Source organism: Arachis ipaensis, chromosome B9, assembly GCF_059453495.1.
Source record: "Arachis ipaensis isolate K30076 ecotype BB chromosome B9, ASM5945349v1, whole genome shotgun sequence".
Classification (NCBI taxonomy): domain Eukaryota; kingdom Viridiplantae; phylum Streptophyta; class Magnoliopsida; order Fabales; family Fabaceae; genus Arachis; species Arachis ipaensis.
The window spans coordinates 36,469,701-36,493,389 of NC_142444.1; the positions used below are offsets into that span (position 1 = coordinate 36,469,701).

Here is a 23,689-nt window from a genome sequence, read left to right on the forward strand (position 1 = left end):
AATAGAAATTGTTGAAAGTCATGTAGCTTTTGTAAGCAGCCTTGTTATTTTAAAAACTTGACTATTTGTGTAGACAAATGTTTGGTGACCAACATTTTTTATTTGTTATTTATCTTATATTTAAGTTAATATTAGTCAATTTTTATTTATTTTAAACCAAAAATGTTGTTTTTCTCATGTTTTTATATATTAACCTTGATTCTATATGATGTTGAGTGTGTGATCATTGTTCTTTATAGAAGAAAGAATACTAAAAAAAATTCTTCTGAACGATTAGACAACAACAAAATGCAATTGACATTTGTATAGTTAAGCTTTTCAAGTTGTTTGCGAAGCTTAATTTACAGTTTAACTAGTTTTAAGACTCGTGCCAAGCACGGAGACATAAAAGAAAGGCTTACCGAGAAGATGACGAAAGAACCACATGACAAACAAACTGTTCAAGGCAAAATGTTAGGTAGCAAGCTAGGAAAAACTTCTCTATAGACAACATTAATAGTATGATCTGAAGCTGTGCCGTCAGAACCAACAGATAATATCTTCAGTCCAGAATGCATGCTGACCTGAGAGAGCACAACATAAAGCTGACCATGAGTAAAAACAGGTCTTGAAAGATACACGCCAATGGTTGACAGTGTTTATCCTTGGGACTTGTTTATGGTCATTGCAAAGCAAAGCGCAACCAGAAATTGTCGTCGAGTAAACCTGATGGGTAATGTCTCATTATTAGGGGACATGTTCATCCTGGGAATAAAGACAACCTCACCAGTATTACGACCTGCTAATATGATGCACTCAATGACGTGGTCGCCAAGACGTCTAACCTGCATTCGATGACTGTTGCATAGTCCATTGGATTGGTCAATGTTGCGAAGAAGCTTCACCGGAACACCAATTTTAAGAACTAACCGGTGTTGGGGAATTCCTGAATAATTCAATGCATTTAATGACTCCGTGCTCATTGTGTATAATTCAGATTCCAGGTGACCATCTTCATTAATTAATGTATCAGAGCTCAAGTAAACTCTCTTGTTGCCAGGGAACAAAGACATCACATGATTGTTTACTTCAGTTATAACATCAAGTGTTGGTGATAATATACTCCTACCCTTAAAATAATCTACGCTAGAAGAATGGAGTAAAATGTCAGGATAAACGAACAACACCAAATCATGCAGACATGGAGACTCAATATCCAGTAGCAAGTGGTCGGGTATTCTAATTACTGATTCGCCATCGGTGCTGTCTCCGAGTAACTCGTCACCAATTTGAAGCAGCCATTCAGCAAATTCCTCTAATTGTACACTGTGCATATCTCGCGAACCACAGCCCAGCCTCATGTTTTCAATTAACTGCAACACTTGGCAAGATTGCCACAGGTTCGAAGCATTAATACATGAATGAACAATCTCTTCCCGGGAACCACGAGGAATCACAGGCAATATCTGACAGAAATCACCTCCCAGAACAACAATTTTTCCACTGAATGGAGCATCAGGATTATATCCATGATCAAGACGAAGAACATCCTTAAGGCACTTGTCGAGCGCTTCAAAGCAAAATTTATTTAACATAGGTGCCTCATCCCATATAATTAATTTTTCAGATGAAGTAAGATGTGCGAGGGGTGTGCCTTGCCTTATATTACAAATAGAGTCCTGGTTAACACTGAGTGGAACCTTAAAGCGTGAATAAGCAGTTCACCCATTAGGCAACAACAGCGCTGCAATGCCACTAGATGCCATGTTGAGAACAATATCACCGTTCGACCTTATTGAAGCAGACAGTGCATTCCATAGAAAAGTCTTACCAGTTCCACCATATCCACAGACAAAATAAAAACCACCATTAGCACGACTAACTGCATTCGCTATTGTGTCGAACGTAACGCACTAGTCTCGATTCAACCGGGAAACCAAATTGACGGAAATACTTGCAAACTCTATCTTGTCGAAATTGAGCTCATAAAAAAAGACTGTGTCGGAAGGTTCAGTTGAATCAACAGAATCAGGAAACGGCATGTCAATAAATTCTTTTAGGCTCCTACCGTTTGGTTGCAAAAGTTTTTCAATTTTGACAAGCGTGGTAGACTGAATCTCATGAATGGAAGGCTGGAAACCTGAAATCAAAATGGAAGATAGTTACATCACAAACAAATTCGACAAAATGATGAAGAAAAAAATAAATGCATCACACAATGCATGAGGTTGAAAAAAAGGGGAGTTTTTAAATGGATTGGTGAGAATTTTTGGCGATACAGTAAGATGACAGGAAAAAAATCTAGAAAGTTTACCCAAGTTATGTCTTCTAGAGAGCATCGAGTTGTCTACACAATGTTGCCAACATTGCTCCCACACCATGTCAGGGCGCACCATGTTGTTTCACATCAAAAGCATTGCAAACAACCTCCTGATATAATTCGGTGATGCCCACGAACTGGCTTCATTAAGTGCATCAATAAATTCCTTATCGTCCTGCAATAACCCTAGCGCATAGCAAGCTTCTTTGAATGTATCGTACATAATGCCACCAACAGAACGAACATCAGCAAATGTCTGGCACCCTTTTTGATAATTCAATAACAAACGAAGGTAGTACTCCTCTCCATGCGAGTGAGGAATATGTGTGAGATGACCAATCACATTCCCTTGCTTCCGTGGCCTCCACATATGCCCTTGCTTGTCCCAAACAAAAAATGACGGCATCTCCGCGTAAGTCAGTGTACGGGCCAGATCAAAATCCTTGTTAGCCTTAAACCAACCAGTAAACATACTATCCTTTGAGACCGTAGCCTCGATAACATTCTCAATAAGTTGATGATCTTCGTACAAAATATTCTGTTCATTGGCAGGTGGAATGGAAGGCGGATGACGTTTGGCTCTTTGAACATAATCTCAAACCCGAATAGCCGCTAGGATGCCTCATAAGCAGATATATATCGGTAATCATAGTAGTTTTGAATTTCATCCACAATGACATCAGAATCAGCTGAATCATGCGATCGAAAAAATAAAGCTGTGACACGGTCATTACCTTTGTGGACGTACTTGAGCAAATACTTAATAGCAGATGTCTGGCAAGTAAACTCGACATTTATGTGGCACCCATACTTAAGAAGCAATGTTGCATTGTACGGGACAATAAACCGATTGTCGAGGTCAACATTCCTCTTGCTTGTTGAACGACCATTATCCGACTGTTTATACTTGGGAAAACCTGCATTGTCTATGGCTATTTTTTGACGGAATGGCATTGGATAAAACTTGTACCACTTCCCATTAACCATACACGGGCTACTCGTGTTCAAAAATCCACAGGGTCCATGAACCATGAATTTCTGGACTAACTTATATCTCGGCTGGCTGGAGAAATAATAAAATGTGACAGTGGGGAAGACCACGCTTCTGGAATTCAACTGTGTACACAACTAAAACAAAGAAAATGGGAAAAAAAAAGAATATGTGAGGGGACAGATAACCATTGATGGAAAAAGGACAAATGTGTTGGGGTGAACTTGAAGACACTGAATGAAAAACCTTACTTGCTTTGGGCTTTCCGAATATGGACCCATCCTTTAAGTCTTTTAGCAACGCATCTAACTTGATCTTGAAAACCCTTGATATGATATCAGGCCTGTCACTTGGCTTTAATGAATAGTCCGCAACGCAATCTTTAATCTCGTTCCAATCTGGGTTACAGGTAATAGTAATGAAATAGTTAGGGTAACCAGCATACCTGCAAATAGCAAATGCATCTTTGCAATTGTTGTACATATGCTGGGGACCATCGACAAATGAAGTCGGCAAGATAACTCGTTTGCCAGTTCTTGCAGCTTGTGTCTCACCATGAATTAGGCACTCATGTAGGCCTTGCAGTTGTTGGGAGCGAAACTTGTTCTGGTAGAACCTGTGATATTGTAGTCTTTCAGCTTCTACCATAGTGTAACTATCAACCAAGAATTGTTGGAACAAACGTCTTGATTTGAGAAGAACTTGCGACTCGTGCGTTTTCATTTGGATTCAAAAAGACAGAAACTCTTTCATGCTAATTGTTTCTCGCTTATGTAACTGTTGCTAAGATCTTTTATCGGATATTAAGATATCACTCCGAAAACCATCTTCTCTGTACGGAAAAAGCAAGAGGTACTGTAGTGCAAGGTACTAGGGATGATTAACATCAATGCGTTTCAACTAATTTGAATGTGTCTAAAGTATAACGTCCCTCTCAAGGTTATCTGTATCAAAATCACCTACAATAAGAGCAGCAACTTCAGACGCTGATGGTAGATTATATCTTCTACCATTAGTATTCCTCTTCTTGATAAGACGAAGCTGTAGCGGAGTGGTTGCATCTTCAGCGAACCTTTGCCTAGCATATCGAAAAGACTTAGCAAGAGAATTGTGGGAATCAAGAATGCTGCTGAGGTTGGCCACAATGGTATGATCTATAAATTTGTGTTGATTAGACAGGCTACATTAACCAAAAAATAAAATACATCAAGATAAATGAAGGTCACACCGGAATTAAGAAATACACATATTAAAAAATCAGCAGACAATCAGTACAACCAACTCACCCAATTGCGTCAATCCTATTCTGGACTTCGTTTTCCATATCATAGAAATAGAGCTGAGCAAACTTGGGCTCGCTAGACTGCTGTGGCATCAAACTTCCAATTGAATGGTAATTTTGGCCACTAATAACAAACATGGGGGGAACGGAACCCTTGTTTAATGTGTACTGAATCTTGCCAGCCATAGATGTGAACGAAAATATACCATTAAAGGCCCTGATATATTTCTGATAATGCAAAGATCGTTCATCATCTCCATCCAACAACACCTCCAACAATGGTGGCGGGACCGGCAACAAAGGGAGAGTGACCTTTCCACCCATACAACAAATAGCAAATAATATAGTGTTATTGGCTCCACCTTTCGCAAGTTGCTCGTGCATCCACATGTTTGCCCCACAAAAAATACATCTTTGCGTGGGTTGCCCAATAGACCAAATATCTGGTGAACATATGAAATAAAGCAAAATCAAGTTTTGCAGGACTGCAATAATAGGTCAAAATATGGATAGACTCATAATCATAGTCATTGAGAATAATACCTGGTTCAGTAGAAGATGCAATAAAGGCCTCAACTTGGACGTCGCTAGCCTCAGGTAGATAAAAATTTACAGACCGGGACAAAGGGGAATAGCCAACCCGACTGCATATTTGATGAGAACCAGTTATCAATTCTCGGAGCTAAATTCGAAACATTAAAACGATTGTGAGTTAGTGGGCGAAACAATCTGGTCAAAGACCCATGTTCAATCGTGGCTGCGGGTGAGGCTCGGCAAATGGTCCCATAGTAATGATGAAAAAAATCGCACCAGCTTATACGGGAGAATTGTTTAATTGTTTAATTGAAGCATAATTCCCTGCTAAAGAACATATCCTAGAGAGATGGCAAATGCAGGCATTACTTACGTGGTACGTGTTATAGAACGCTTTTGTCTGTCACCGGACTTAGGGACGTTACACGGTGAAGAACTTGCAATGGAAAAAAGGGGTGTTATCCGCAGATGGACAAGCCAACACCGTGGTATGGGGCAGGATTTAAAAAAGGATCATAATGTTAAAAATGAAATAGAGTAGCACAGGTGATCACGACAACTAAGCAATACCAGCGGTGAGTATCGCACGTGGGAGGAATATTGCTATGTTCCACGGAGAGCCATTTAGCCAAAGAATAATTTAGAAAAGAGATCCAGCTTAGATTGGCAAAGTAAAGCTAACCTTGGATTGTGACAACAGAGGCGGGTGATTTTTGGAGCACACCGATAGCGGTTTAGAAGGACTCTGACACGTGTCTGTTAGGATCAACTGCAACAATAGAAAATCGTAGATGAAAGTTTATAAATCATGCATAAACACACCAATAGAGCAGCAAGATAAGGGTCACGCAAAATTGCCAGCAAAAATTGACATGTTCCCTCACAGAGGAAAGTATGGATCACGCCGAATAATGAAAAAGTCTAATGGAAAAATGACGCCGAGCATGAAGCGAACTATGTAGTGGACAACGACTAACAAACCATTCTCGAGGCCGGATGGACTCAGCAACACGTTGACCCGGCGCCTCTTATGACCCAGCAAATTCATCCGCCGTTGCCGTGCAAGCTTAGCTTGGTGTTCTATGGCATCCAGGCAGCCGAACTGATTGCCAAAGGGGTAGGTGTATGGAATAATTTTGTTACAGGCACTCAAACTGATTTCAGACAATTGCAAAATTGGACACCGCTCGGCTAGACAGGAAAGGAAACACGCAATGACAAAGGTCAACAAATAATGGGAAGAAAGGAGAAGACCGAAAGATCTGTATTAGGTATGATGTCAAAGTTGGACTATGAAAGACACATGTGCTCAGGCACTTGCTTAGTCTTTGACCATTAATGAAAAGAGACAAGTTCACAATGGAAACGAATCAATTTGGCATCCCGTGATTGATTGAAATTAAAAAAACAATTAAAAAAATGAACTCAAGACATGGTCAACTGATCTCCTTAACATGACCAAAAGAAAGAGAGAAGGAAGTTAGCTGATAGGGGAAATTTGTAATTGCAGAATCATAGTTACATTTATTATTTGTAACATAAAGAAAGGAGTAGTGGAACATGGAAACAGGAGTCCAGGTAAACACGAGTTCGGTTTGACTACTCAGCACATAGCTGCTATATCTAAAGGGAGCAAATAACGACAAAATAAATGTTAAGCGAGTTCTGGTATACAAACAAAGGTGCCACAGGAAACAATTAGAGAGGTTATTTTAAGAGAATAGAAGTAATGTAATGTGTTTTAACTTAATCTCCAAAACGGGCCTTGCAACTTATTATGCAACGTCAAAAGGAATAGTGTGAAAATATGCATTGTTCATATAACAGATGTGATAAGAAAATTTTAGCCATAAATTGGTAACAATCTTCCTTGAAATTGAAACCATAGAAGAAGGCAGGGCATAAATAAACAACAGCAGAATAAAACCCCTCGTATAATATGACAATCAATTGTTGGGCAATAATTTGGAGTGCTGATGCATGCAAAGATCTTCCATGCATGTAGGGAAATGAAATTTTCCTTTGATCTTTTGTGCTTAATTACAATTTATTAGCACGACCATAAATTGGTAAGAATCTGACTTGAAATCGAAACTGTAACACCCTAACTATCAAAATGTCACGCTTCCGGCTGCGCCACTCTGGTAGCTCAAGTATTACCACGACTCTTATAATATTTAACACTAAAATATGAGCCTGCTTAAAACTTAAAACCGCATAACCTTTTGATAACTCTTTTTCGTGAAAACATAAACATACATGTACATACAAATCAGATACAACCTTAAGATATATATATATATATATACATAACACTAGTTTACAAATATACATATCATAATTTCCTATCCCTCTTACAAACTTAATAAAGATAAAGGCGAGGGAAAAACAATAGCAACGGTAATACAAAAAGACCGAGTAAACAGAAAATAAACATAACTCTCCTGAAGCTTCATCTTCCATATCCTGAAAAGGAATAACCTGTAGGGGAGTGAGAACGTCGTCCTCGCTTGTTCTCACTATAGAATTACAGAAATTGCTATAACAAGATACGTAAAGATAAAATCATTCTTAGAGTTCAGTGATCATTGCTCATCTTATGAGTCTTTCCAAAAACCATAGGTTCACATTCGAAATCCAGAAAATTCCTTTTTGAAGACTTGCTAAGTTTCTCAAATATTCTAAAACAAAACTTTTTTCCTTTCTTAAAGAAAATGTCTGAAAAGTTTTTCCTAGACCGCAACCATGAAAGCAGTTACCTACGCGGTATAAATGATCATCCCGTTCCAAGCATAGGTTCATTAAGTCTATGCTGAACCGATCAGATACTTTATACAGAACTAGGACTCAATATACCAATCACGGCCTCAAGCCCATCCAATCCAACACGGCCCCCGGCCCAAACAACTCAAACATCAACCAATTCATCACAAGTCAACCAATCAAACACAGTCACAAATAATGTAGTTCAAACACAATCAAGAGCAATTACAACAAGTATAACAGTTAACATAAGTATTCACATAAGCAAACAATTACAATATGCACACCCAAACAATATCACATAGATGCAAATGATGAATGCCTGCCCTACTGGCTGTGATATCACATTGTCGGTTCAATTGCCAACCCGACACATTCCCATGGGAATGTTGCCCTTCGGTCACGTATAAATGGGAACCCTCTGGGATAACGTGCCCGCCACACGGTCCAGGATGTCAGTGCCTGCACACTCTTGTGATCCGAAAGGATGTGAGCGGGATACTTTGCCTCTGACCTCGCATCTACACGTAAGCGGGATTAACCACCGTCCTTACGCGGGCGCCGCAACTTCGACAAGCGGGATTAACCACCGTCCTTGCCAGGCGCAAGTGACTTATCAACAATCTCGTCAATTATCAAATCTCTCAGCATAAGCGGGACGAACCCGGCTCTTATGCCTACCAAACAATAACTCATCAATCTTGATGATATCTACAATCAATCAGGCTCAATACCTTATTTCAAAATTATTCTTGGCTCATTTACTTTTAAATAACAAACGTAGTCAAATCACAGCTAGCCAAGAATCACTTTTCAAAACGGAGCCACTTTCCACATCTTTTCAACACTTCCAAAAATCTCAAAACCATGCCAAGTTCAAAATCTCTTTGAAAGACTCAATCATTCATTTCTAAATCAAGATTTGGTCGTAAGATTCCTCAGCAGAGTCCCAAGACTTCAGGGGAGAATAACCTAACTCATTTCTTAAATTCCTTGAAAACCTCCGAAACTTTAACTTCTTGAGTTGAATAAATAGAATAGGGTTTAAACCCAAAACCAAATTGTGTTTCCAATTATGCCGAACCAATTTCAAGACCAACCAAACTTAAGCCAAAACCAATTTCAGTTTCATTCTTAAATCTGTTTCCAAGGGCTCGGGAAGTGTTTCAATTTTAATAAATCAAAGTTCCAGAAAATACTTCAAGCTCTTCCTAAATGTCGTAAAGTGAAATAGATTAATTGAAAACCAGGTTTATTTTAAATCCATTAAAACCCCTCCAAAATCTGTTTATGTAAATCAAATTCCAAAACATAAAAACATTTCATATTTAAATTGATTTTTAAGGCATAATTTCTTTCTTAGTAATTACATCAAAAAAAATAGAGATTTTCCTAATAAGGCAAGTTCAAACATAATTTATTTCTCAAACATTTAAATCAAAGCATAATTTATTCTTTTCCAAAATAACAATTCCAATCAAAATCTCAGATTTTCTAAAAATTTCGGCAGCATCTCCCCTAAAACTTGGACTTTGCCACCCTTTCCGGGTCCCAACAAAACCAATCATCAACTCTTTCTAATAGGTTCAAGACCAAATTAGTTTCCAATAAAACAAAACTCAACTTTCAAATTATCAAAAATCATTCAAATCAACCAATCCAGAAATCTCCAATTTATCAAAATCATACATTGTTACAATCAAATAGGCAACCATATTCATTCAAGATGAAACCAGACAATTCATAAGACTCACATAACCACCAAAAATACATTTTGTATAGCATATCTATTTATAACACTTTATAATTTAAATAAAACTAGTTTGTACAAAAGCCCCTACCTCAAAACGCATAACCATAACCCAAACGCGTCACAGAGTCCTTTTCGCCTCAACCCGAAATCAACAATCAAAATCCCAGCTATGCGTGTCTCTTTCAATAGTAGGAACAGCCTCAACGCCACATATAAGCTTAGATACTACTTCCTAACACATCAATGCCATGGAAATCTTAAAACTCATAACTGAAAACAAATGGCGAGGATCCTGAGATAAAAACACTTACTGAAATAAGAGGAATGGCATAGCAGCCTTTGCAACACCTATGCGACACGCGAACATCAGAGCTCAAACCTACATTATCAAGCCTCAAGGTCTTTAACCAAAGACAGCCGAACGCTAAAGCAGGGGTTTCCGAAATATGAAATACTCACTGAATCAAAACGAAGCAATGGCAGCAGTAAGAACGATTATAGCAGCAGCGGGGGAAAAATGACCTTCTCCTCCACCTTGGTCCGTGATTCCAGTGGCAGCAGCGGCAAGGAAATTTACAACAAGCACCTTATCCCATACAAACAAATTTCAGTGCCAATCTCCAAGGTAGAAACAAACTGGTAGAACAAGGAAGTAGAAACAGGGGAGAGCTTACCCAACACAGCAGTGGTTCTAATGGTGTTTTCCGACGGCAGTGGCGGCGTGTAGCCCGACGGCAGGCCACACCCGCGGCAGCAACGGCAGTCGCAGTGGCCCTCTGTCTCGCGGTTCTGCCTCCCTTCCCCCACGCCTCTGTCAGCGGCGGCCAAGGCTTCAACTAGCGACAGCGGCGGACTCCACCCCAGGCGACGATGACTGCTCAGATGGCAGCGACGGCACACGGCGGCGCGCGACGGCAGCGGCAAGTCTCTCTCTCTGTGCGACGCCTCCCTCTAGGTCTCTCGCTCCCCTCTGGTCGCGATACGAACGACGGCGGCAATGAGGGTTCGACGGTCCCTGAGCAGCGGCGCAGCAGCGAGCTAGGCGGCTCCTTCCTCCCCTGCGCGCGCTCTCTTTCTTCGGTGTTCAACGGTGTAGAACGCGACAGCACAGCACGACGGCGGCGGCGAGGTCCACCGGTGCTGTCTCGTCCCTCTCATCCTCTCACACCGCCGCTCTCTGTCCCTCTCTCCCTCTCTGCTTCTTCCCGTTTCCTCCTAACCCGTTCTTTCTTTCTTTCATTCAGTTGGGGAAACTATGTGTGTTTGGCTGCTGGGGCATGGGGGGAAGCAACGGGTAACCGGGTAGGGTTTTAGGGTTAGGGTTTTTAAGTAAAGTTAGGGTTTGGGTTAGTTTTGTAATTTCAAATAAAAATAGGGATACTCTAGTAATTAGAAATAAATTCTAATCCATTAATGTATAAAAACACTATTTGCTCAGCAATTTCATAAATTATTTTTCATAAAATGCTCAAATAAAAATAATTAGAAATAATATAATTAAACCCTTTATTTTCCAAAGTAACAGTATTAATATTTAAAATATTAATTATTTAATCCGAATCATATAAAAATCCTTATTATTTCACAACTACCAACTTTATAATATAATTATAGAAAATAATCCAATAATTATCAAATTGGATAATAAATCATAACTTGTCTCAAATTCAATAAATCAAAACTTGCCTTAATTATCTTTAATAAAATAATTTCTGAAATTAAGGCTATAAATAACTATATAATTTGAGACTTATCATAAAAAGACTTTTCAAAAGTTCTGGGTCTTACATCCTACCCACCTTATAAAAATTTTCGCCCTCGAAAATTGATACAAAATGAAAGAAATTCTATATTAGTTCACCCTTGAACAGATTTAAGGAAGAAACAAAATATCTCAAAATATAATCATATATACTATTTTTAAATACTTTGATTGTCATAAGCACAAGGATGTAAAGGTAGGAGTGTGATTGCAAAGCAAACATTACAAAGTAGGCTCAATGCAAAAGATAACATGGGTCAATCATGTGATAGAAGAGCAAAGCATCAAAGGATATAAAACAGGATGGGGTTAAAACGACGTGCTCAACATCCGCACACTAATCTCACATCAACCTCAAAGTTTCAACTTTCCAACTCCATCAAGCACTTTACAATCCCCATATCCGATCATAAGCCTAACGATCGCAAGCTCGTTTGCAAGGGACAAAACACCCACAACTTATCATAACGTCACACACCTACCGCTTCACCTTCCATATACACATATCACGTCCTAAAGAACTAACGCATCGCGTTACCACGTCTACAAGTCACACGTGATATCAAAATAATTCTCGAGTCTACTCAGAAGAATACGAGATCTTAGAAAGGAGAGACAAATGTCAAAGACAATACTCATAGATTTGAAAGAATATATCCAATTCCAGATAAACAAGGATGTTCAAGCAATGAAGTTTGCTAGACACAATTCAATTGACAATTTCAAAGATAACCCTTAGATCAAAGAAGTTCAATAGGATCAATAGGAAGAAAACCAGCGCATCAGTTTGAAACAAACTCAAGCTGAGTCGAGAAAGCATGAGGTTTACAGAAGAGAATATTTCAAACCCAAGACAAAGCTCACAGAACTCAAGAGCATGATTAAAAATACTTTCGAATACATTGGTCATGAAAGAGTCGAAAACTTGCGAAAAAAACCACTTTGCAGTCTAGAAGAAAAGTTGAGCAACAAACATTCTTCAAGAGAGTAGCAATAGCATAAACGTGGCTTCACTTCAATACAATTTCATGTTGAAATAGATCATGTAGAGTTTTAAAAACAAGATGCATACCGGCTTGGCTAAGAGCTAAAATATTTTCATCAAATATTTTAGAAAATTAGTTAAGTGCACATTCTTAACCAAAAGTAATTCACAAAACTCAGGAGAGAAATCAAATGCTTGTTCAGAAACTCCCAAAGTCCATATTCAAACAAGCGTGTATAACATTTATAGTAAGTACGAAAGAAAAAGTTAAACTCTTTTTAGAAAAGAAACTCCGAAGTAAAAATTTGCTTACAATTTGGTAAAGGAAATAAGTGATGCGTTACAAACGAACTGATTTTCACTAAATAAGGAAGCTTTCTAAAACTTCATTTAAAATAGCACATGCCAACCTTAAAATAATTTTGCCAAAATTTGAATAATGGTTTCAATCATAACCAAGCAACTGAAAAATAAGTTCGATTTAGAACTTCTTCAAGGAGAATTCAATCTGCTTTATAAAATTCAAAACAAAATTCCAAAAGTATACTTGAAATCACTATCTCAGAAGAACATTCAAGAAGTTTAAGATGTACTAAAAAGGAGTCAAGCCTTGCAAGAAAGGATCTTAAATTAAAGTAGTTCAAACAAGATCCACTATACATGAAACATCAAACAAGTTTTAAATTGATCCAAAAGAATACCAAGTCATAGAAAAGACAACTCAATCATTTGTAATGTCTCAAGGATAAATTTTTGACTAAAAACTCTTGTAAAGAAAATAAGAGAATAAACGATGTACTATTTTTGAAACGAATTAAACTGACTCATATAAGAATGAGATTCACCAGAGGAAGGAAAGTTGAGATTGATTGTAGTGTTCCCAAAAGGTAGATGTATATTTAAAAACAGAACCTAGTATGACATTCATAGAGGTGAAAAGCTTAAGAAGGAGCGAGTTCGCTCATAAGAAGAAAGCTATGAGTCCAACATTTTCAAAAGAACAACAATGACATAAGCCATGTAGAATGCTAAATCAAACTCAAATCAAAATGAATTAAGTAAAGTTTATCAAACGAAACTCAACTGAGACAAAAGTGGTAAATCCTTTCTTTTCAAAATTTTGAAAAATATCCAAATACATAATCAAATGAAGATGTGCACTGGAGCTATAGTAGAATTACTAGAAAGTCAATTTACTTTTAAAGTAAGTGCAATTCCGTAAACCAGTAAAAGTACAGCCGAGGCATTAGAAAGAAATAGTTGTTAACTGTATGAGTAATCTCAAAGTCTCATATATAAAAAGTATATATCTAATCAACAGCAATTTACAAAATCTCAAAATTGGCTATAATCATTGTCAAATAAGAGGAAAACTAAATCAGTAATTTCTCAAGAATGGACTCGGAATCCGGAGTTAAAATGCACGACGCAATAGGACAAGTTCAAAGCTATAGCAAGGAATACATGAATCAAGAAAAACTCAAACAGAGAAAGACGGATACAACAAGGATTTCAAACAAGCATATGCACTTAGGATCAAACAAGAATACATATGAGTAGAGGAATAAGATTGAAAACACCAAACTGCTTCTCAAAAGAAATGACAACAAGAACATCAAGATAGGTTGAGAAACAATAAGTCACATGACATCCAACAGAATCCAAAGCACATAACTGAGTAACCTCGAGATATCGTCTCTAACGTTCTCAAAACCCGTGATTTACTTTACTCAAAACTCGTATATCATCTATGATAACCCATCAGTGCTTTCATATACATAATTCACTAGTATTAAGCCAGCCAAACTTAATATCAGGAATCACGCAATGCAAGACTAATGGCATTAATCAATAGACCGTCATGTGCATAAAACTCTAATTCTCATCATTCAACAAGACCTAATACATGACAAACGCTCAGAGTATGCAATTGAAGCATAATTAGTCCATTCCTCAGGCTCTACAGGAAAGACTGCTCTGATACCACAAATGTAACACCCTAACTATCAAAATGTCACGCTTCCGGCTGCGCCACTCTGGTAGCTCGAGTATTACCACGACTCTTATAATATTTAACACTAAAATATGAGCTTGCTTAAAACTTAAAACCGCATAACCTTTGGATAACTCTTTTTCGTGAAAACATAAACATACATGTACATACTTAATAAATATATATATATATATATATATATATATATATATATATATATATATATATACATAACACTAGTTTACAAATATACATATCATAATTTCCTATCCCTCTTACAAACTTAATAAAGATAAAGGCGAGGGAAAAACAATAGCTACGGTAATACAAAAAGACCGAGTAAACAGAAAATAAACATAACTCTCCTGAAGCTTCATCTTCCATATCCTGAAAAGGAATAACATGTAGGGGAGTGAGAACGTCGTCCTCGCTTGTTCTCACTATAGAATTACAGAAATTACTATAACAAGATACGTAAAGATAAAATCATTCTTAGAGTTCAGTGATCATTGCTCGTCTTATGAGTCTTTCCAAAAACCATAGGTTCACATTCGAAATCCAGAAAATTCCTTTTTGAAGACTTGCTAAGTTTCTCAAATATTCTAAAACAAAACCTTTTTCCTTTCTTAAAGAAAATGTCTGAAAAGTTTTTCCTAGACCGCAACCATGAAAGCAGTTACCTACACGGTATAAATGATCATCCCGTTCCAAGCATAGGTTCATTAAGTCTATGCTGAACCGATCAGATACTTTATACAGAACTAGGACTCAATATACCAATCACGGCCTCAAGCCCATCCAATCCAACACGGCCCCCGGCCCAAACAACTCAAACATCAACCAATTCATCACAAGTTAACTAATCAAACACAATCACAAATAATGTAGTTCAAACACAATCAAGAGCAATTACAACAAGTATAACAGTTAACATAAGTATTCACATAAGCAAACAATTACAATATGCACACCCAAACAATATCACATAGATGCAAATGATGAATGCCTGTCCTACTGGCTGTGATATCACATTGTCGGTTCAATTGCCAACCCGACACATTCCCATGGGAATGTTGCCCTTCAGTCACGTATAAATGGGAACCCTCTGAGATAACGTGCCCGGCACGCGGTCCAGGATGTCAGTGCCTGCACACTCTTGTGATCCAAAAGGATGTGAGCGAGATACTTTGCCTCCGACCTCACATCTACACGTAAGCGGGATTAACCACCGTCCTTACACGGACGCCGCAACCTCGACAAGCGGGATTAACCACCGTCCTTGCCAGGCGCAAGCGACTTATCAACAATCTCGTCAATTATCAAATCTCTCAGCATAAGCGGGACGAACCCGACTCTTACGCCTACCAAACAATAACTCATCAATCTTGATGATATCCACAATCAATCAGGCTCAATACCTTATTTCAAAATCATTCTTGGCTCATTTACTTTTAAATAACAAACGTAGTCAAATCACAGCTAGCCAAGAATCACTTTTCAAAATGGAGCCACTTTCCACATCTTTCCAACACTTCCAAAAATCTCAAAACCATGCCAAGTTCAAAATCTCTTTGAAAGACTCAATCATTCATTTCTAAATCAAGATTTGGTCGTAAGATTCCTCAGCAGAGTCCCAAGACTTCAGGGGAGAATAACCTAACTTATTTCTTAAATTCCTTGAAAACCTCCGAAACTTTAACTTCTTGAGTTGAATAAATAGAATAGGGTTTAAACCTAAAACCAAATTGTGTTTCCAATTATGCCGAACCAATTTCAAGACCAACCAAACTTAAGCCAAAACCAATTTCAGTTTCATTCTTAAATCTGTTTCCAAGGGCTCGGGAAGTGTTTCAATTTTAATAAATCAAAGTTCCAGAAAATACTTCAAGCTCTTCCTAAATGTCGTAAAATGAAATAGATTAATTAAAAACCAGGTTTATTTTAAATCCATTAAAACCCCTCCAAAATCTGTTTATGTAAATCAAATTCCAAAACATAAAAATATTTCATATTTAAATTGATTTTTAAGGCATAATTCCTTTCTTAGTAATTACATCAAAAAAATAGAGATTTTTCCTAATAAGGCAAGTTCAAACATAATTTATTTCTCAAACATTTAAATCAAAGCATAATTTATTCTTTTCCAAAATAACAATTCCAATCAAAATCACAGATTTTCTAGAAATTTCGGCAGCATCTCCCCTAAAACTTGGACTTTGCCACCCTTTCCGGGTCCCAACAAAACCAATCATCAACTCTTTCTAACAGGTTCAAGACCAAATCAGTTTCCAATAAAACAAAACTCAACTTTCAAATTATCAAAAATCATTCAAATCAACCAATCCAGAAATCTCCAATTTATCAAAATCATACATCGTTACAATCAAACAGGCAACCATATTCATTCAAGATGAAACCAGACAATTCATAAGACTCACATAACCACCAAAAATATATTTTGTACAGCATATCTCTTTATAACAATTTCTAATTTAAATAAAACTAGTTTGTACAAAAGCCCCTACCTCAAAACGCATAACCATAACCCAAACGCGTCACAGAGTCCTTTTCGCCTCAACCCGAAATCAACAATCAAAATCCCAGCTATGCGTGTCTCTTTCAATAGTAGGAACAGCCTCAACGCCACATATAAGCTTAGATACTACTTCCTAACACATCAATGCCACGGAAATCTTAAAACTCATAACTGAAAACAAATGGCGAGGATCCTGAGATAAAAACACTTACTGAAATAAGAGGAATGGCATAGCAGCCTTTGCAACACCTATGCGACACGCGAACATCAGAGCTCAAACCTACATTATCAAGCCTCAAGGTCTTTAACCAAACACAGTCGAACGCTAAATTAGGGGTTTCCGAAACGTGAAATACTCACTGAATCAAAACGAAGCAACGGCAGCAGTAAGAACGATTATAGCAGCAGCGGGGGAAAAATGACCTTCTCCTCCACCTTGGTCCGTGATTCCAGCGGCAGCAGCGGCAAGGAAATTTACAACAAGCACCTTATCCCATACAAACAAATTTCAGTGCCTATCTCCAAGGTAGAAACAAACTGGTAGAACAAGGAAGCAGAAACAGGGGAGAGCTTACCCAACACAGCAGTGGTTCTAATGGTGTTTTCCGACGGCGGTGGCGGCGTGCAGCCCGACGGCAGGCCACACCCGCGGCAGCAACGGCAGTCGCAGTGGCCCTCTGTCTCGCGGTTCTGCCTCCCTTCCCCCACGCCTCTGTCAGCGGCGGCCAAGGCTTCAACTGGCGAAAGCGGCGGACTCCACCCCAGGCGACGATGACTGCTCAGACGGCAGCGACGGCACACGGCGGCGCGCGACGGCAGCGGCGCAGCAGCGAGCTAGGCGGCTCCTTCCTCCCCTGCGCGCGCTCTCTTTCTTCGGTGTTCAACGGTGTAGAACGCGACAGCACAGCACGACGGCGGCGGCGAGGTCCACCGGTGTTGTCTCGTCCCTCTCATCCTCTCACACCGCCGCTCTCTGTCCCTCTCTCCCTCTCTGCTTCTTCCCGTTTCCTCCTAACCCATTCTTTCTTTCTTTCATTCAGTTGGGAAACTGTGTGTGTTTGGCTGCTGGGGCATGGGGGGAAGCAACGGGTAACCGGGTAGGGTTTTAGGGTTAGGGTTTTTAAGTAAAGTTAAGGTTTGGGTTTGTTTTGTAATTTCAAATAAAAATAGGGATACTCTAGTAATTAGAAATAAATTCTAATCCATTAATAATAATGTATAAAAATACTATTTGCTCAGCAATTTCATTTATTATTTTCCATAAAATGCTCAAATCAAAATAATTAGAAATAATATAATTAAACCCTTTATTTTCCAAAGTAACAGTATTAATATTTAAAATATTAATTACTTAATCCGAATCATATAAAAATCCTTATTATTTCACAACTACCAACTTTATAATATAATTATAGAAAATAATCCAATAATTATCAAATTGGATAATAAATCATAACTTGTCTCAAATTCAATAAATCAAAACTTGCCTTAATTATCTTTAATAAAATAATTTTTGAAATTAAGGCTACAAATAACTATATGATTTGAGACTTGATCATAAAAAGACTTTTCAAAAGTTCTGGGTCTTACAGAAACCATAGAAGAAGGCAGGGCATAAATAAACAACAGCAGAATAAAACCCACTATTGATAAGGTATAAGACAGCCTTGCTTATAAATAAGAGTTGTTTATCTTTGAATGGGTGGAATTTAAAACCGCTTGGTCTATTTAACCCATGGAAGTATGTAGAAAATCTTGACAATGATCTAACATGGGAGTGTACAATCTACACACACAATATAGGAAAAAATGGGCTTTCTATTCAAAGAAAAATCTGCTGCCACTTTTGGGAAGATGTAAGTACTTATAAATATGGTGTGTCTTCGCAAATTAAAAAGGATCGCGCAAATCATATTGCGACGTCTGTGTTTGAATGAGAAGAGGCTAATCTAAATAAAATAATTTAGTTATTCAATTAATGTGAAATTATTGGCGGATGGAAGTCTGTTCAAGGAGATATATTTTTTTATACAGCAGCAATGAAAGGCAAAAAGTACTTGTCGGGCGCAACTGTATCACATGTTATGCTGGTTCGTTATTGATTGGGTATGAATAATGTTAATGACGTTTTGAAGGATGGAAGAAGAAACCTATGTATCCAACCAATTTGCATTAAGCCTCGGGGAACGCATTGCAAGGAACAGGTTGGTGATAAATATATCATTATGCATAGAACGGATACATCTAGGTGGGAAAGTGTGGGGCGCAACTGAAAAGGCTTGTCGTTCATGCTGTGTTGACAAAACTCCAGAAAACCAAACACTATCAACAGTTATTAGAAAATTAGAAAATAATTGACAAAGAGGGTATGGGAATGAGCACACTATTTCATACACAGGTCCCATGCCTAATACAGAGCGCCACTAATTAGGTAAGTCAACGTGGTTACCGCAGAACTATTCGGGAAATAAAAGAGCTTCACTTCCAATAGCACCGCAGTTTAAAAAAACCCCTCATGACATAAGAAAGCAAAGTGAATAAGCAAATCCAACACGTGAAATTCCATGTTTAACGACATACAACATTTAGGTTGCAATGATAGGAGTACACAGAAACAGAGAAAAAACAAAAAAGGAAACTGTTACATGTTAACAAAAACAGTAAGATTTTGGTAACCAAGTGAAGTAGTGACATAACATTTGACGGGGATCACAAAACCACATGGAAGCATAAACAGAACAGCGTACAAACTAACGGTGGCATCAATATAGAGCATCTCAATCCAGACCAGGCGAGAAGCCCAACCGAGAGCCGCCATGAGATCTAACACTATGGTCGAGCAAACTAAATAACAATGATGACAATGAGACAATGCAGCATCATCCTTACGTGCCATGACACATTGCTAATGTGAACGTGCAAAAATAAATGCCAACTGTGAATGTAACATTACGAATCTTAAGTAAGTCAAAATCAAGTTGAGAAAATGAAAGAGTCAAAGCGGTTTATTTAACGCCAAGCAGTTCGGTTGGCTTTATTTTTATTTGAAGCTCTGAGATGGAGGGATGACCGGATCACATATCCTCTGCAACAGGGTCAGTGGCATTCCCTGGGATGCACTTCTCAAACGCAGGCAGAAGACTCTTGGAGGCAGAGAGTGAGGCACGGTAGGAGATGTCATCATCGGATCTAATGCACAGCCGTTTTACAGGAGTTTGTGTAACCACGTGGTCAGTGCCAAGCTCAGAAACAGATGCGGTTTTGGTGCTCGGGAGGGGGTGGTGGAACCAGCAAGTCAGACTATGCTCCCATTCGAAATCAATTCACCGCTACGAACACCCGTTGCAGTGGTCAACTTCTGCAATGCATCCTGGAAGAGATAAGGATGAAATTGTAAAGTGTCAAGGAACACAAAAAGCACCAGCAGTTGAAATACGCAATGCTAATTGAAAGGCCTTTATGGAGTAATCAAAGAGTCATACCAATTGAATGTTCTTTTCTAAAGCAAGTGAAGCTATAATTTCTGGATCAGAACATATCCTAGAAACAGTGATCACGCACGCCTGAAATTTATTTAGGCTATCATGCCTAGTAAGCTTGAAAAGGAGTGTCTTCCCAACCAGTGCATTCAGCTGCTCTGGGAAATGGTCTCTTCCATAACCCTGATTGTGGAAGACAAGAAGTGAGTAAGTCGGCAGCGAAAGACTTCACGAAATGTCAGACCAAAAGGAAACAAACAACTAATAATGAACCTTAGCAAGCATGCTGGTGCGGATGTCAGCGGCAGTTAGTCCTAAGAACTTTGAGGCAGAATTCTCAAAGAGAACAAAAGTTGCTGTATCTGACTCATCAACAACACGAACCTGAATGCAAAACCTTCATGCACAAATAAAAAATGCCTCAAAAACAAAAAAAAAGAGGGGGGGCATGTTGATGATGCAACAAATGCTCTAACCAGATTTAACAATAAACACACAGGTGCAACATGGTTGTTTGATGTAACCCATTCCAAATCCAGGGAAAGCATCAAATCAAAAAAAATAAAAACCAACTAAAGTTCTTGAATATAAGGAGACTACATAGGATCAAACCAACCACACACGAATGGAAACCAACCTGGCAACAAAAATTGTTGAGTAAACATCGCATTTTGCACAATAAAATTGGTCAGTAAGAGCCTCGAGTCCCTGAGTGCATTGCCTGCAAGCCTTGTACCACCATGCATGATCTCTGTCAATGTCAATGACTGTTCCACAGGTCACGTAGGTTGATTTCTGGATGAAAAAATTAACCACAATGAAATAAACAAAATGCACGAAGGTGAATAATTTTAACAAATTCCTACAAAGAGCAGTGGATCACATAGGAAAAAACTAGCCAGAATGACATAAACAAAATGCATGATGGAGAATAATTTTAAAGAATTCTTGCAAAGAGCAGTGTATCGCATGAAAACATGGAACTCATGTATTAAACTGTTTCATGATGGTTTCCACAAAGAATATATTTAAATGGGTGTTGGGAAATGACCATGAATTTCAAAGCACCCAATGAACACACCTCAACAGTTTGCTTTATCTGATATATAAGTGCATAAGGTGTAAGGCTGACAAAATCTTCAGAAGGAGAATACCTCACTACCCAGCCTATAACATCAATGGTGGTGCTATGCTTGGTACCAAGTCCAATCAGCCTTGCATCAAAAAGTTAACAACATCACCATATCACAACGAATATATGAATGCATTAAGTTGCTTGTTAAAGATTGGTGAACAAAAACTAAAGCCCTTGTTAAAGAACCGGACTTTTGGCAGAATTTCTTAACCACTTCAAGGTTAGCATTAACCATGAGCCTTGTGGTGTAGTTTGTGTTGGTGATAGTCATCACACCTGAAACAAAATTTAATTTGATTAGACAAATACTTGATTACATATAAGCAGGTTCGTTGCTAATTGGGCAATTTTAAATATACCATTGTAGAACTTCATCTTGGCAAATTGGAGCACGATTATAAATTCGGTGGCCTTGTTGGCATCAAGAAGACTGACCAATTCAGATGCATAATTTTTCCACAACGTGCATAAAGCCTTCTCACTGCCACTTTTGGGTCCACACGTATTTTTGATCGCGGTTTAGATAGAACAGTTATAATCATTAAACAACACAATCAGAGGTAAGTATGGAGTGCGGCATGAATGAGGTATTCAGATTTCTATACACAATAAAAAAGGAAGACTTACCTCAGATCATCAAGCTCGATTTTCATGTAATGTGACTTCCGGGTTTTTTTTTTTCGAAAGGAATCAAGTCACTCTTTGCAGACAGAAGACCAACAAAATCAGCCCCAGATAACCTCAAGATAAGCGGGCCTTAACAAACAGTTGGCAGAGGCAAATAAATGATATACTAGGGAAATGACCTAGATGTGGGTGGCACAATGAGAACATCAAAGAGCATACCAATAAGAAATAAGTCATCCCTAACCGAAGATAATATTTCCTTGGTTGCCACGAAATCAAATGACTCAATTGAAATAGCGATGTCATCAGCACTCGAGACCAATGTGTCCCTCTTAAATATGATCCGCATACTATGCTTGGTGGGCCTGTATTTCTGCGTGTTTGAATCCATCGTAAAGTTGGCCAGAACAAACATCTTCCCCTCCTCAAGGATCGGTTCAAAAAGACGGTAATGGACAGACCGGATGAAACAATGGATTCGCGATCCCTGACAACGATGGAACAAAAATAAAGAGATGGCTGTTATCACGGAGATGACAAACATCCAAAAGAATTAACATACATGATTTAACAAAAGGCAGAAACGTACCTCTTTGTCAAGTACAACCAACTCCATTGAAGGTTGAGAGTAACTCTTTTCATATGACGGAACCTTCCACATCCTCAAAATCCTTACTTTAATGCACTAGTTCTTTTCGGAAATAAGAGAAAGTTCCTTAACAGAATCAAAAGTCTGATCCATGTGGGGGAGTGGATTTGGGTCTCGGACAAACTTTATATGAAAATATGAACTGGGCACCTGATTAACAGTAGAGAATCCTAGATATCAATTAAAGAAAATCTACATGAGGAGACAGAATTACACACCAAAAATCACAATCCACATCCAGGGAGGATCATAGAAAGCAAAAATAAATATAACACCAATTATGCATATCATAAGAAGGACGCCATGCATGAACTTTCTTTTTTGGAAACAACAACTATGAAGTAATGGCTAATTATTTGCCTCACAAGGATCTTATCTATTAAAATATTAAAATATTGGGAATGAAATGAATACAAAATGATGATTGTGGTAATAAGAGCAAGAGAGACAGAAATATACCGAAATCGGAAGAATTAATGTTAAAATTAGGTCATGCCTGGTTACGATTAAATCTAAGGAAGTCAACGCAAAGCTTTAACACATGTGCCTATAGCAATAGCAATAGCAATATTAATAGTAATCACAATAAACATCAGTGACATGAGAAAACGACGTCTTAGAATGGACCAGTATAAAAGATGCAGAGAAAGTAAGTGTGGAAGCATGTAGAAAGGAAAAGAAGAATTTATAGGGCACTAGATCCTAGCATTAACCAAAGCCCATTCACCATACCGAAAATCAGACTGCAGTCCGGATCGTCTGACGGTGCTGTGACAACATTTAAATAAACCCATGAATGTAAAACCTGAAACCCTGACTTGTGACACAATTTGAACGTTAGCCATTTAATTTGACTGAGCAATTATGTTGTATTTTACTATTTGTTATTTATATGTTATAT

At 38.2% G+C, this 23,689-nt stretch overlaps 3 protein-coding genes and 1 pseudogene across 3 annotated transcripts; all 4 read right to left on the reverse strand.

Moving 5' to 3' along the window:
• Positions 1 to 440: 440 nt before the first annotated feature.
• Positions 441 to 1,340, reverse strand: LOC148544309 (uncharacterized; annotated as a pseudogene).
• Positions 1,341 to 1,700: 360 nt separating this feature from the next.
• LOC148544310 (uncharacterized) lies at positions 1,701 to 4,013 on the reverse strand. The gene is made up of 5 exons (XM_088498908.1): positions 3,537 to 4,013; positions 2,921 to 3,427; positions 2,438 to 2,837; positions 1,977 to 2,119; positions 1,701 to 1,892 (listed from the first exon to the last, which is right to left on the reverse strand). Exons 1-5 carry the CDS (start codon positions 4,011 to 4,013, stop codon positions 1,701 to 1,703), a joined length of 1,719 nt encoding a protein of 572 aa, XP_088355034.1.
• Positions 4,014 to 20,193: 16,180 nt separating this feature from the next.
• LOC148544311 (replication protein A 70 kDa DNA-binding subunit B-like) lies at positions 20,194 to 21,887 on the reverse strand. The gene is made up of 7 exons (XM_088498909.1): positions 21,872 to 21,887; positions 21,704 to 21,788; positions 21,459 to 21,591; positions 21,015 to 21,172; positions 20,651 to 20,774; positions 20,381 to 20,560; positions 20,194 to 20,268 (listed from the first exon to the last, which is right to left on the reverse strand). Exons 1-7 carry the CDS (start codon positions 21,885 to 21,887, stop codon positions 20,194 to 20,196), a joined length of 771 nt encoding a protein of 256 aa, XP_088355035.1.
• Positions 21,888 to 22,305: 418 nt separating this feature from the next.
• Positions 22,306 to 22,800, reverse strand: LOC107615404 (uncharacterized). Its single transcript, XM_016317468.1, has 2 exons — positions 22,729 to 22,800; positions 22,306 to 22,626 (listed from the first exon to the last, which is right to left on the reverse strand). The coding sequence occupies exons 1-2, from the start codon at positions 22,798 to 22,800 to the stop codon at positions 22,306 to 22,308; spliced, it is 393 nt and encodes a 130-aa protein (XP_016172954.1).
• Positions 22,801 to 23,689: the final 889 nt, after the last annotated feature.

Coding starts and splice junctions, on each gene's coding strand:
- LOC148544310 (XM_088498908.1), bottom strand. CDS start 4,013: ATGAAAACGCACGAGTCGCAAGTTCTTCTCAAATCAAGACGTTTGTTC. Junction 3,428..3,536: donor GAAAGCCCAAAGCAAGTAAG/GTTTTTCATTCA, acceptor TCTTTGTTTTAG/TTGTGTACACAGTTGAATTC. Junction 1,893..1,976: donor CAACTGAACCTTCCGACACA/GTCTTTTTTTAT, acceptor AATCGAGACTAG/TGCGTTACGTTCGACACAAT.
- LOC148544311 (XM_088498909.1), bottom strand. Junction 20,775..21,014: donor TCAACAATTTTTGTTGCCAG/GTTGGTTTCCAT, acceptor TTGTGCATGAAG/GTTTTGCATTCAGGTTCGTG. Junction 20,269..20,380: donor TAGAAAAGAACATTCAATTG/GTATGACTCTTT, acceptor TATCTCTTCCAG/GATGCATTGCAGAAGTTGAC.
- LOC107615404 (XM_016317468.1), bottom strand. CDS start 22,800: ATGTGGAAGGTTCCGTCATATGAAAAGAGTTACTCTCAACCTTCAATG. Junction 22,627..22,728: donor TGGTTGTACTTGACAAAGAG/GTACGTTTCTGC, acceptor CATCGTTGTCAG/GGATCGCGAATCCATTGTTT.